General features: G+C 42.5%; 1 protein-coding gene across 10 annotated transcripts in view; it reads right to left on the reverse strand.

Moving 5' to 3' along the window:
- Positions 1–3,586: 3,586 nt before the first annotated feature.
- Positions 3,587–14,728, reverse strand: part of DTNA (dystrobrevin alpha) — a 241,645-nt gene continuing 230,503 nt past the window's right edge. For all 10 annotated transcript variants that reach the window (XM_044921100.1, XM_021686297.1, XM_021686296.1 and 7 more), the window contains 5 exons: positions 12,392–12,554; positions 9,864–9,953; positions 8,423–8,591; positions 5,547–5,679; positions 3,587–3,604 (listed from right to left, as the gene is read on the reverse strand). In XM_044921100.1, coding sequence (XP_044777035.1) covers positions 3,587–3,604; positions 5,547–5,679; positions 8,423–8,591; positions 9,864–9,953; positions 12,392–12,554 — 573 coding nt within the window. The remainder of the gene's footprint in view (positions 3,605–5,546; positions 5,680–8,422; positions 8,592–9,863; positions 9,954–12,391; positions 12,555–14,728) is intronic.

The following is a 14,728-nucleotide window of genomic DNA, read 5'->3' on the forward strand; positions in this document are numbered from 1 at the left end:
TTGCAAGTGGTTGTTTTTTTCCAATTGCTGTGGAAAAAAAATGTACAGTGTATAATAAACTGGTTCGCTAAAATCTCAAAGAATTCAGAAATCAAAACGTCTAGCTACAAACAGTATTAACATAGTCATTGTAAACGGAACAGGTTCAATATCATGTGCAAAGGCTTAAAATGCTTGTTAATACTGCCATCGTGAGTAAGAGCAGCGTGGGTTTTCAGCCTGTGGGTTTTCCTTTTCCTGTGTGTGTGTGTGGTGGTGGTTGCTGTTTTTGTTTCTAATCAGGGATGAGCCATGTTACAGAAGATGCAGCTGATAAGTTAGCTTTGAACAGGAGTCAGAAGTCTTTTCTTTTTTTCCTTCTCAAAACACACACCTATGAACTACGAATCTTAGAATGAAAAGTCAACTGCACTACTGTCAGCAGAACGCGTCTCTAAGGGTGGGGGTCTGTCAGGAGCTGCTGTGCGGGGCGGCACCTCTGGGCGCTGAGGCTGCTCCTGGGCCGGTGTCTTCTCTTCTGCGGGGGTGGGTGCGGGGCTCTCCTTCATCACCAGCTTGCGTGTTACCTTCATCATCTGTCTGACTATAGCTTGCCTGGGAATAAGGAATGTGTAGTTTTTTTTTTTTTTTTTTTTAAGATGAAAACTGTTCTCTAAATTAGGGTTTCGAAGCTTAGGATTTCCCCCAGCCCCCCGACACACATATATTCACACTCTCTCTCTCCTCCCTTCCTCTGACAATAGGGAGCAAATGTCCTGGGACACGGTATGCTATTGCTCTTTCTGAAAGAGAAGACGGGCATCCTCTGTGCTGGGTCCCTTGCTTAATGGGTACCTGAGGCATCTGGAGGGTTAAAGCAACGCAAACAGAAATGTTTGTGCTGTCCTCACCTGACGAGCAGATGAGACCACTAACCTACCATCGAAATGCCATGGTAATTAGGAAAAAAAAAAATCCACTTTCGATTGTCCAAGTCCCCCATTTCTGAAGTTAGGATGTGGCTGGCTAAGGAGAGTGGTGTACTGTGTGGGGAGAGGGATGGAAAAGGGACAAATCCAAGATTTGAGTCTGCCAAATGGAGTTTTGGTGGATTCTTAAGTTGAGGATTAAATATTACATAGACTGCATTTCTTCCAAAGAGGCTAGTTGAGAGGCAAGGTTTTACTCTGTTCACTCCTGTTAGTATCAATGAGTGCACACTTATCTTCAAATAGCTCTTTCTGAGCAGAGAGTGGGTCTTCTATTTCTCTGGGGTCCCACCCTCTGCCCTGGTGGACACCTAATTGACTTGCAGCAATGAAGTTGGCTTCCGGACCCTTGGATAAGAGATGCATGGCTTTGGGGCAATTTCTGGTCTTGTTTGGGTCAGAAAACCCAAACAAATCGATTTCAACAGCATAAACTGTTCCAAGATTTCAGCTCTATTTCTCTGCTACATCGAGAAAAATTATACTAAGATAGAACTAGCTGAAAAGATGAAAAGCCACTGGCTTCTGGATTGATCCGTAAAGTTTTAAATACATTTTGCCTAAGTGGCTGATTTCATGACAGGCTAGTTCACATGTAGAGTCCCGTGGAACACCAGCTCGGTAGGTACATGATGTAGTAAATGGCAGAAGCCACAACGGTTTCAATTTTCCACTGTCAAATTGACAACAAAAGTTGAAAACAGTGGCCGAAGAACTTTAGAGCACTGAAATCTTTGGCTTTTATGTAGAAGAACCAAATGCCACTTCTTATCTGAGTTTATGTCAAGGACATTTCATTAGTTTGTTTAAGAAAATATTTTTCTAAGAACTAATGACTGATGGTTAAATAATGTGCAGAATAAAAATGATCCAGTTGCTGGCATGAAGAGAAAGAAAATGCTGTGAAAGGAGAGGCTTGCTCCTTTGGGACTAGAGTTGTTATAACGGGAGTAGATGTTTTCAGAAACAGCTCCTGGGACTTGTTTCCACTGTGGTCATGATGACTCAGGAGAGCATGTGCTGTGGCATTCTCAAATGCAAGGGAGGGAGACTAGAATACAGTCACATCCTTCTTTTCACACCAAAAGGGCTTCAGAGCTTGTAAAGTTTATTTCATAATAGCAGTTATGCCATGATTTCTGCTTGCTTAATCCTAACCTGGGGACTGAGACAGGAGGTCAGCAATGCATGAGCGAGGATGTTTTCTTTGCAAGTTGATTTGTCATTTAAGAGAAATAGATCCCTTCTTAAATTTAGCAGCGAGCTGACTTTACTACCAGCTGTACTATAGACTTTTGGGAGTCCATGGTTGGGAAAGACTGTATCGCTGAAGGAGATACAAGTCCTTGGGCCCCTACGGCCAGAGACTCGGAGAGGTGTATTTACTCGGAACCGTAATGTGGGATAGCCAAATGGCCATCAGCCTGAGCCAGAGACACCATCTAGACTTAAGAGACATTGTAGCCAAAAGTGTATAAAATCATTACACATAGCTGAGTCCTTAGCTTTATCTATAAAAATACAGAGAGCAAGCTAGTTCTGAGTCCTGGGGGGTGGGGGTAGGGTTCCCCATACACTTACATAATAACTCTAGCAGCTCCCCAGGATTGAATCACTTGCAAAGCATTGAGCACAGTGCCAGGCATGTATGTGTGGGCTCATCATAAATTATGGTGTGTTTGCCACCATGCTAAGCTCTTTATAAACTACATCCCAGTGAGGACAACTCCACTATGAGGTAAGTATTATGATAGATGTTGTGCAGAGGGAACAGAAGTTCATAGGGGTTTAGTCATTTGTCAGGGTTATGCGACCACGATTTGGTGGAACACCTATTTGAAATTAGGTCTGCCAGAGTCCAGCGTCTGAGCTCTAGACCGCTACCCTCCAGTGTGGTCCTGCTAGTCAAGTGCTATTCTCTCTACATTAAACACATGACTAAGGATTTTCCATGTATGTTGGTAGGTCCCTGGGGGTGGGGAATCATATGCCACGTAAATGATATTTTAAATTAAGCTGTATCTTGCTGAATTCCACCAAGAATTTGAATCAGCTATTCCAAAAATATAAGGCTGCAGAAGTTGTCCTCTCTGTTTTGCTTCTTTTGTTTTCTTTAATAATACACGGTTTTGCCTTCACTCGTTGAGGTGCACACATTTGATCTCTGGGTCCTGAATACAGCATGCCTCTGAGGCTGGCCCATCCCTGGATGTGCTGAGCATGCCTGGACTTTTCCTTCTCAAGTGATAGAGAGGCTGCAAACTCAGGTGCTGTTAGGGACTGGTGATGAGGCGCCATAGCCCCGGAGGATTTCTGGGGAGTCTCTGGCATTACAGAAATTTCTATGCCAATTTTCCTAATTAATAGAGTAAAAAGTCAATTCCCGAGGTTGTCTGCCAAATCTCCACTGGGTTATAATGAAATGCTCCATAGGCCAGGATGATTCTTTGATATCAGGAGGGAAGGAGGGTATTTATCACATAGAACACAGAAACACCTAAGAGAGAGTGATTGTGAATTTAGGTTACTAGTTATCAGAATTCAGTGTACAGTGGGCACGTTTCCTCCTAAATAAGACGGTACTTACTTGAGAGGAGAGTGATAAAAGGATATTGTATTCAACCTTGCAAGCTGACCTGTGGGTGACAAAGGACACAAACAAGAAAGGTGACATGTCAAGTCTGTGATGCAGTCAAGCTCGTGAATTATTTGGTTGGAAGCCATGCAGAAGGACAGAGAGCGAGAGAGTCCGATGAATGAAAACAGCATTCTGACCCATCAAGCAATCATACGCTCACAGAGTACGCAAGGAAAGTCCCTTCAACATTCTCTAGGGCATATGCCTTGAGTGCGGACACACAGGCTTACTACGGTCTCCTACACCTTGTCTTTACCTTTCCCTTGAAGTCACTGGGCATGGAAAGGAAAGGAGGGAAAGAGCTTAAGATTAACCAGAGATGGCAAAAACTCCAGTTGCATCTTAAGCTATTAATAGAATTTCCCTTCATTTCACTCCTAGAAGGTTAAATTCCTAATTCATTAAAATAAATACAAATCTAATATTTTATATGAAATGACGGTTTCCCTTTAAGAAAAAAAGTCTAGAACTTCAGTTACTGTTGTCACCAACATCCAGAAACTGATACGGGCTCGAAGAGGAAGGCCTAACAGGCGCCCCTAACAGCATGAACCAGAACATTGATTACTTCACCACATCTCTCTCCCGCTCTAGGCAGCAGAGCCAAATGAAAAGCATGTCGGAATGCCATCCCTTAGAGTTCCCAGAGACACCCTGGCAGCTTCATCCAGGCTAATTTCCTTCTGTGGACAGGCCACAGAAGTGGCAAAAGAAGAGCATTCTCCATGGTTCTCCACTCCCCGCAACTCTGACCGTTTCTGCAGTGTTGAAGCATGGCTTTACATATATAGTTACTGATTTTTTTTCTTTTTTGGGGGGTGGGGGTGGGGTATGACGAGGCCTACATTTTAGTTGCTTCTGAAATATGGTTGTTAAACCGAAAAGGCTAATGGAACATTCCAAAGAGGCAAAACTTTTGTTTTATATTGTTGGGGTGGGGTTGGTAGGCTTCAGTTTCCTTCTTGCTACATTCTTCTTGGGAAAATATTTCAAAACCATCCGTACACATATGAGAAGTAGAGGTAATGTATTCACTCTGCTCTCTTTCCTTCACTAATGGAGTAAGAGAGGGCCACTGCTCATCTAAGAATGTGGAGGAAGCTTGTCTGGCCATTGGACAGAAAGCCCAACATGAAGAAATATCCCATGGGGCCTGAGGGGTGGGGCAGTAGGTCTCAACCAGGCAAACATCCCTGAGCTCCTAGAACCTCAAGAAAACACCTGTGAATTACAGGGAAGAGAAACATACAAGCAAGACCAACAGGGCAGTAGAAAAATCTCCATGGGGAAAATGCATCCCCTTTAGGATGACTTACTAATTACACTTATACCCAGTTGCATGTGTTATGTTTGGTGAATTCTCAGCTGGATTAATAATACACTCCAGTATATATGAAAATCTGTCCATCCATACCCTGCTGAACACGGGGCTTACAGTTCCTCCTACCTTTCTTGGTGAGATTTGATACTCTCCTACTTATTTATTTTGACATGAGGTGGGCAGTGAAGGAGGATGAGGACAAAATGATTCAAGGGAAGAGATATATTTATACTTATTCAGTTTCCTTGGGCCTTGTTCTCTGTATTTTTTCTAAAATCTATTTTTATTTATTTATTTTTTATCTATGAGAAAACGTATCTTTCCCACTGAACTTGGAAGAGTATAGATTGTTAGTCACCATGTTTCCCCTAAAGGGACACGGTCTTTTTCACTTACCAGATCAGAATTTCTAAGAATTCATGGTGAGAGGCATAGCTCTAAGAAGTATTTACAATTTTTACAACTGTGTAGAATATGTGGAGTAAGGAATGCAATCAGAATATTCTGGAGAGGGAGGGTAGAAGAAAGGAGAAGGCATGGATTTTCTGAGTAATGTAAAAGACCCAGCTACCAAGGGGTGGGGGGCTGGGGGCAGGGGGTGAGGCCTGGCTCCCCATACCTGGTAGGCTTCATCCTGCAGCTTCTGTTTCAGATACTCCTCCATCTTGAGCTCGTTCTCCAGCTGCCGGACTGAGTCATTTTCATAGTTCTCATCCTCTGGCCGCACGTAGGGGTCCCCATCTTCTGAGGCCCTGGGAACAGACCACAAATGGTGTTTGGGAGCAAATCTTAAAAGTAGGAGTAGAATTCATGTGTTAGCTGTGGTTTTGGGTCCCATTTACTGAGTCCCCTAATTTGCTTCTTGGCTTCAATTCACTTCAATTCAAGGTCTTCTGTTACCTAACAGAAAATTAAAAAAACAAAAACAAAAACAAAAACAAACTTTGGAAGTTTGGAGAAATTGATGATCAAGAAATTCTCATATGTAATTTTTCTATGGCAGTCTGATATCATTGGTCATCTGTGTTTTCCTCTGGTTTACAGGAATGAATTGCCTTTAAAGAGTTTGTCAATCTTAAAAGAAGCAGTCTTATCTTTTGAGAGGATATCGTTTTCCCAATCTCTGGGCTTTTTTTTTTTTGTTAATGGAATCCAAGAACACTTTCTATAAGGAAAGTGAGCCCTCTAGTGAAATGATGATTAAGGACATTTGTTCATAATTTACCCCCCTTTGTGTTATGCACATATGTAGGGATATGCACCCATGTACTTTATTTTTGCAGTAGAATAAGTCTTAGAATATCAGCTCATGGGTGTCAGGAAGGTAATACTTGAACCCACAGCTCTTGATCTTAAAAATTTATACTAGTTAATCTAAGAAATCCACTCAAATTGTTCAATTCTATCATGAGATAAATACTGAAGAGTGATCTCATTCACTAATGTGTGACTCTATTTGGATCTATCCATCCCAGTTTATAAAAACCATTCCTGAGACTAAACATAAATTCACTACCTAAATCATAGGACTAAAATATTCTCAGAGTAAAACCTGGTATCTGGGGCTCCTGGGTGGCTCAGTCGTTAAGCGTCTGCCTTCAGCTCAGGTCATGATCCCGGGTCCTGGGATTGAGCCCCACATCGGGCTCCCTTCTTGGCGGGAAGCCTGCTTCTCCCTCTCCCACTCCCCCTGCTTGTGTTCCTGCTCTCGCTGTCTCTCTCTCTGTCAAATAAATAAAATCTTTAAAAAAAAAAACCCAAAAAACCCGGTATCTGTTTAGATAGTACAGATATTAAGACATCCCCTAAAGTGAAGAGAGTGGTCAAGTAGAAGTTTCTGGGTTGGAACTTAAATGCCATTGTGCATGTTTATTTATATCTGTACGACATGTTCTCATTATTTTTAGAGGTTTGGGGCCACCTAAATAGGTCTGCAAGGCATCTATGAACTTTCCCTTCCCAATTCCTTCAGTCTGTTGGGAGCTGGTACTGTTACCAGTGGAGTGGGGTGGATCTAGCTACAGTCTTGGATTTTTGGATTAGAACAAGAAAATTTTAGGTGACCACATGTAAATGCTTCATGACGAAAAGTCAGACAGACTAAACTGACAACAATTAATTCACCATTTTGAACATAAAACAAATCAAATAATTCTAAATTATAGAGGAAAGGACAAGAAAGCAAACTAAAATTAAAAGTGGCAGCCTACTGCTATTTAAAATTATGTCAGAACGGTTTTGTTTGGATCTCTCGGCCTGCCTTTTCACCACTCGCTTTTAAACCACATCTATTTATAGGTCCTCATTATTATTGGTCTACTCACTACTTGGATTGAGATCCAACACCACCAGGAAGGCCTCTGGTTAGTTTCTTCTTTGGGTCCTGAAAATGGCCAGTTTATTTTTGTAGACTAGTCTGCAGCATTTTTCACGTTAAGCACCATCACCCTCGTAGTTTGTAATGTTCAGTGGACCCCTTTGCAACCCTCTGGTGAGCCTCTCTGCCCACGTTTCTCACTGCTGCATGAGCCCTGTTCTTTTGAAGGCTCCCTTGCTTCCCTGCCTTCCTCCCCACCCAAGCTGGGCTCAGCAAGTCTGTCCTAGCTCCTCCCCCTTTGCTTCTCCACTTTGGTTTCTGAGTCCTGTCTACTTGGGAGTTTGAGCTGATCCAGGGACACGGATAAATCTGGGGCGGAGAGGTCACTGATTCTGCTGCTTTCAAGCTACAGAAGCCTAACTGGATGAAAATCTTTGCAAAATGCCCTTTCAAAGGTCAGATTTATACGTACTCAACAAGCCAACCAGATTGGATTTCTTTATAATGAGGTTTTAGACATTTACTGATTTCAATTCCAAGTGCTTATATAATGTTGTTTACACCCATTCTGAATAGAGGCCTCTCTAGCATCACCTGGTCCTCTAAGGGCAAATACAGTACATAGGAGATAGGATGATTTATCTCCTGAACGAGTCTGTGAGTCCCGAAGGCAGAGAGTGATTTTTTAATACTGTTTTGTATACAACTAGCACTGTGCCTTGCCTTGGGCGCGCCAGGCTCTCAGCAAGCGCCAGGTGGTTTTGGTAATTGCTATTCTTTTTTTTTTAAAGATTTTATTTATTTATTTGAGACAGAGAGAATGAGAGACAGAGAGCATGAGAGGGAGGAGGGTCAGAGGGAGAAGCAGACTCCCTGCCGAGCAGGGAGCCCGATGCGGGACTCGATCCCGGGACTCCAGGATCATGACCTGAGCCGAAGGCAGTCGCTTAACCAACTGAGCCACCCAGGCGCCCGGGTAATTGCTATTTTTGATACAGTGAGGGGAGGAAAAGTCCCAACACCAAATTTAACGTAGCACCCTTCTACCTCTTCTGGCAGAAAGGAAACTGCGCCATCCCATCCCGAATTAAAGAACGGAAGCAACCCTGTTACGATTTTCCTATCTTCCCTACAGAGCACTGTGTTACTGAGCAAGGCCCGCAGCCGAGGATACTCACACGTCACTGCCCATGGTGCTGGGGGTGGCGCCGCCGTGGAGGAACCCAGGTTTTCGGGCGTGGATTTGCGCTAGAAAAGCCTTTTCAGAGGTTGGCGATGGAACCAGATCCTCAAACTGAGTCCGTGTAAATTCAGAATCCACGTTACTCTCTGTTTCACTCCCCACCTCTATTAGGTACGATTGAAGAAATGGAGAATGACTTAGATTTTCTTTATGATTGGCAAATAAGGGTCTGGGTTTAACATAAGTCAACCTGTGCCGTGGAAATTAACCAGTTATGGCACGTAAGTCAGGTGAGTTTATTATTATTTTTTTTCCGAAATGACATTTGATACTGACATGAATTTCTAGAAAACCATTTGGTATACAGTATTGTCTTTTTTGAATCTCAATCATACTGAGGAATTTTTGTGTCTTGACTGACTTAATTTCTTAATACTTCTGTTTTGCCCCTTCTACAAAAGTCTTCACGAGAACTGCTCTTACTTTTGCTTAACATTACTTTAATTTAGGAAATACAAACCTAAAATATTACATTCACTTAACACTTCAAAGTATTGTGAGTATAAACTAATAGTATTTGAAGCTTCTACAATGAGAATAACATTTCAGTCATCATGTGCTAGGGCAGTGGGTATACTCCATTAGTCAATATGTATTAACTACTGCCATTTTTATCCTACTTGGTAATCTTCATTTAGACTAGCAGCAAAAATTTTCATTACTTTAATTCTTATTATAGAGGCTTTAAGAAACTTAAATCCAGAATTTTTTTTAATATTGACTTTTTTTCCTTACAATTGTTTAATCTCAAACTTTGTGACTGTCAGACAAGTATCTTGCTAAGTGGGCTTAAGGAACAGATGAGATGTATTAGTAACTGGTAAGATATTTATTTGCATATTCATGCTGTTAAAGTTTTAAAAACTGTGTACTATTATTAGAATAAAGAGTCCCTCTCAATGTCATACTCTTTATTTTCTGGGCAGATCTTTCTCTGGACATACTGCAAAGGAAAATTTCAACTTAGCCTCATTCAAATAGCCATGCATTTCAAATGAACAGAGTTTAAATGAGTAAATAAAACATTTGACTTTATAAAATAACTTTAGCATCATGTCACTTTGGATCATATTACAAGTTACAAATACTAGATATTACAAAAACTAGAACTGCAAGTCAATTTTAGTATATTTCTTTACTCCTCTCTGCATTTTTCAAACTTTCTGCATTGACCACGTATTAATAGTCTTCCAATGAGCAAAAAAAAAAAAAAAAAAAAATAGTACTAAAAAATCTGAATATACCAATAAAATATCACATCATATCTTTAAAATATCTTTTTCTACTTGACAATGAGGAGATCTCTAACAGAGGCCCCTAGCACTTATGGGTCCCTCTGCAATGTGCAGACAAACGAGAGGGGACTGGAGACTCACCAGAATTCAGCTCTTTCACGAGAGAGGACATGGTGTTAGTGATGGAATCTGCTGCTACTAGTAAGTCATTCCTTAAATTTCTTCTTGAACCTTGAGTGAAGAAGAAATGATAATTAAAAAAAAAAAAATCACAGCTTTTCCTCTTTTCCGCCCCCCAAATTTTTATGTAGTTTTATCATTTACATTGATAATCCTGAAGCAAGAAAACTTCCAAGACTTCTCCTTTTCAGAAGTGCTTTGGTTCATTTTCTGAAACAATACATTGTACTTAGGGCAGTGGCCACTGATGAGGGAGGGGTTCATTTAATTTATTGTACAAATGGGGACAAGTTTGCGAGTGAAAGGGGGCAGCATGATAATAAAACTAGGTGACCTGGCACAAACTGGGATGGTCCCAGGCCAACTAGTATCTATGGCCACCTTTTTGTAGGAAAACTCACACAGATGTAAAGTCTGGTTTTGCCTGGAGAGCTGCACCTTGCTAGCTGCTGTTAGTTTCAGCCACGACCTGGTGGCTGAGCACCTGGGATCCTGATCTCCATCACCACAGCCTCTGTCTCTCATCAGAGTTCCCAGAGTTCCCCTACCATTATAGCTATCTCTGGAGAGTGGGAACCCTAGGCACTGAATGCCCCAGAGCGTGGGACAGGGGTGGGGATTCTTGCATCTGCTGCGAGACATGGGCAGAAGATGTATGCCCTGTACTCTGAATTGTAACTCAGACTATGGTTCTCCGTGGTAGACAAAGATTACGATGATGTTTCAGGCACACAAAGGGTTAAATGGGTATCTGTGGGCTGGCTTGGGTGTGAGGTAACACCCAACATCTTGGAGAAAAAGGGCTCAAGATTCCAAACACCTCACTTGCCGCTGAACTCATGTAGCACGAGCTCTTTGGGAGCTAGGAGCTGCCTCTAAGCTGTGACGGTTCACCCTGTAAGTTCTCAGAAAATAAACCTAAGTAAAATAATAAATACATGTAAATTAAACAAAGTAGTCAAATAACACAATGATAATTGAAAGCTCAATTTGATTAAAAATACTGTAAATTTCTTCAAGATGAGATTTAGAGAAAGGACATTTTTTTCCTTCTAAAAATTAAAAAAAGGTGATTTTGTATAACTTATTTTCTTTCTCAGAAGAAAAAGGTCTCTTATGGATCTTTCCCTCTCCCTCAGAGCAGAGAGTACATCATTCTCTTCCTTTAAAATGTAAGATTCTATCCCCATACACAATGCACGAGAGTGTCTCTTTCCTCAGACTCTTGCTATCTCTGCCTATTACTAATGTTGAATTTTTTTTTTTTTTAATTTGCTAGGCGAGAGGTGATATTTGTATTTCTACAACAGTTTGTGAGATTGGACATCTTTTTATATCTTTATTGGCAATTTGTAGTGCTTCTTCTGTCCATATCCTTCACCTGTTTCTGTTTTGGGACTTTTTCTTATTGATCTCTATATGCTTGATGTGTAGCTGAAATTGTGAGACTTGATTGCCACATACACTGGAAATGTTTTCCTCCGTCTATTTTTTCTCTTTTGACTTCACTTATTTATTATTTATTTTTGCCTTAAAACTAGTAATCGAATATATCTCCCCTTTCCTTAGATCTATATGTGAGGACCTGGAAGGATGTTCATGATTGCTAACTTAAAGAAAATGCAAATTGCAGACCACAATGCAATGCATGGTCTTTTTGTGTGAAAAAGAAGGTAGGTGTTTATAAAAACACACATAAACATATATACTTATGTATAAAGGAAAAGTTGAGAAGGACCAAACGGTTTAGTAATTTGGGAATGAGACTGGCAGGGTGAGGGTCTGTACGAGGATTTTTTTTCGAACTTTCTATAGATATAAAAAGCGGTGGCAAGAAAAAGTTTCCAAGGGGTTAAAATGTTTCCAAATGAACAAAATCACTGGCCTTGAGGACTCCCCTCCCCCCACCCGTGGTGTGTGAATGGAAAAGGCAGCAGGGGGGAAAATACTGTTCTATTTATCACTCTTTGTGCTCCTCCCTTAACAACGGAGGCTGAACCCCGTGGCCCCCCGTTGCAGAGGGGTGCAAGGGGTTGCAAGACTCAACTCTTGAGGGCCGCTTGTAAAATGGCGAAGCGCCCCGCTTGATCACCGCAGGGCTACGTCCCACTTCAGCTGGGACCGTTTAACCTCAATCTTGAGTTTGCTTTACCATCAAGAGAAGAAAGCAGGAAATAAGATCTGTCAGCATTTTAAAACGGATTCCATTTATAAAGTTTCCTGGGATATTGGTGGAAGGATTCCCCTTCCCTTCATGATGAGCAAAGACTCATAAAAAATGGAGCCGGGCTGGAGAAGCCGAAGGAAGAAGGTAAGACGTTGAAGTGAGAAACAGATCAGCCTAAGGAGTTTCCAGACCAGTCTCGCCAAGGCCTACATTGGCATGGCCACACTCTGGCTCCGAGGATGACCTCTAACCGCCCAGCACACGGCGGGCTCCTATCTGCCGCGTAGAGAAGCACAACCCAGCCACCAGTGCCCCCACTTACTTTGCGCAAAGGCCTCCTGAACGTCTCCCCCGACCCCGGTGAGGGAGTCCTGAGGCGTGTGCGAGGGGCTGGAGCAGGCGGACGCGGAGCGCACCGGCGGCATGGGGATGGGCCTGCTGATGGTGTGGCTGGGGGAGGAGCGAGGAGAACCTGCCCCCTGCGTCTGGAGAGACAACGCAAGGCATTAACGTGTTTTCCCAAAGCTTCCCAGATGTCAAAAACAGTAACAGCGAGGCTCCCAAGCAGGAGGACGTCCTGGGCAATGGAGATGGTAATCCTAAACCTGAGTTGCAGGTGCAGGTAATTCAGGACCTCGTTGTCTATAATCTGGAGTTTTGGTTACATGTCGAGAGTTAAGAATATTAGTAGAGCACTGTTCTATAGTACGTGAGATGTGTGCCCAAGTCATGAGGCTACTGTTAGGCAGTGAGAATTGCAAGGTGTGTCTTTCTTCCTCGAAGGAAGTTCTGCGGAGAATAAAAAGACATTTCAGGACAAAGTTTGAAATATAAACCAGGAGACTATTGGGGATGGATGTGGTTTGTGTAATTCCTAAATTTTCAACCTCTCTGTCCTGGCATGATCTTTAGAGGATAATTTATAGGCCAGATCATGCCATGTAATATTGTGCATATTGAGTCTCAAATTAATCAAATGAGGTATGAATTGTTTCATCCCTACTTTTTAGTAAAAGTTCACTTTGTCAAATTGCTCTGTGACTCAGGGATTCAGATGGGGAAGAGAAAAAAAGAACTCTTCATTTCTAATTTTTGGCTACTGTAGGGATTTTTAGCTACATTTCCTATAGGGAATGTCCTTCTCTTCGTCTATGGAAAAGCAGTTATTTTAGCAATAAGAACAGGGAGATTTAAAGGTGAGTAAAGAAAAAAGTAGAAAACAACTAAAAGCCATTTCTGTCTGTATTATAGTCCTAGGCATGAAACCATTCACACCTTGAATTTCACAGCTTTGTCTCTACAATGAAGTTTCTTGGAAAGATTTTCTGTGTTATAATAATTAGTTTACAAAGGAAGCCAGTCATGAGTAAGGAAATGCAATGCAACCCTCAGGTGCATACTCAAAGATGGGGTGTTCACATAAACTCCATTCGTCTGTTGGGTCTGGCCAGGGAGAGGGAGGACTCTTCCATAGCAAGGCCCAGAGATTCAGCATCAACCCATTCAAACCCATGAGAGCGGTGCTCTGGAGTATTCGATTTAGACTTGCTGTGGGGTCTGCTTGCAGTTAAAACACACAACATCAATCCTGTAAAATGCCATGCTGTTAGCTTTCTGGGGCTCAGCATCACACATAAAAGTCAAATCTATAAATTGAGAAAAATCTAGAATTAAAAACGAGGCAAAACAGAACAGAGCAGAGCAAAGAACTCATGTGATGACCAATGGCCTGGGGGTGCCACTCTTTCACTCTCAACGGTACCTTGAATGGTCTGTCCGGACCCAAGGAAGAGCAGTTTGCCTGCTGGTGTGATGCTTGGCAGCCTGTTGGCCCAGCCTGCCCAAGAACGGGTCTGGTTTTCCCCAGCAGACTTTGCCAGCTCAGTCTCATTAACCACGAAACCTCGGCTGAGCTACCATGGCATCCCCCTGCTCCCCACGCCGATAAGAAATGACTTCACTTTTGCATCGTGCTTTGCCAGGTAGAAGGGTTTTCATGTGCCTCCCCACTGATTTCTCTCCACAACCCACTGAAATAGGCATCATTACTCTAAATGTGCAAGTGTGGATTGCAATGCTCAGAGAGGTAAAAAGGATTGCTCGGGAGGTGGAGCGGGAGAGCCTGGGCTGGGGTCTGAGCTCGGATGCTCTGGCTGCCCTGGGCTGCAGGGACCTGGCTGGGTTTGGGCTGCTGAGGGTCCCTCAAAGGAGTTCCGCTGCCCTGAGGGCTGCTTCCCCCTGGGAACCCCACCTGTGCACCATTCTCTAGGCAGGGCTCCTTGCCCTTTCTTACCTGTCCTTTTCTGCAAGGACCAGTCACACAGCAGGGAGGAGGGACTGGGATGGGAAGTTGGACAGTTGAAGGAAGGAGGCTCTTCTTGGCTACACAGCTGGCTTACCCTCTCAACTCTGGGGAGCCAGACCCTCTTCTGGGGTAGGAGGTTCATAATAATAATAATACAACTATACTTTTATATGTAACTTACAGTGGCCAAAGCACTTTTACGTACATTGTTTGGTTTCATTCTCCTCATAATTGGTGCTAGGAATGATAGTTGCTTATATTTGAATAGCAATTTGCAGTCTATAAAGCAATTTAACCCCAACTATTTCACTTAATCCTCCTAGCAACCATATGAAGTATTATATTCCCATTTTT

This window comes from Neomonachus schauinslandi, chromosome 14 (genome assembly GCF_002201575.2).
Source record: "Neomonachus schauinslandi chromosome 14, ASM220157v2, whole genome shotgun sequence".
In the NCBI taxonomy this organism is placed as follows: domain Eukaryota; kingdom Metazoa; phylum Chordata; class Mammalia; order Carnivora; family Phocidae; genus Neomonachus; species Neomonachus schauinslandi.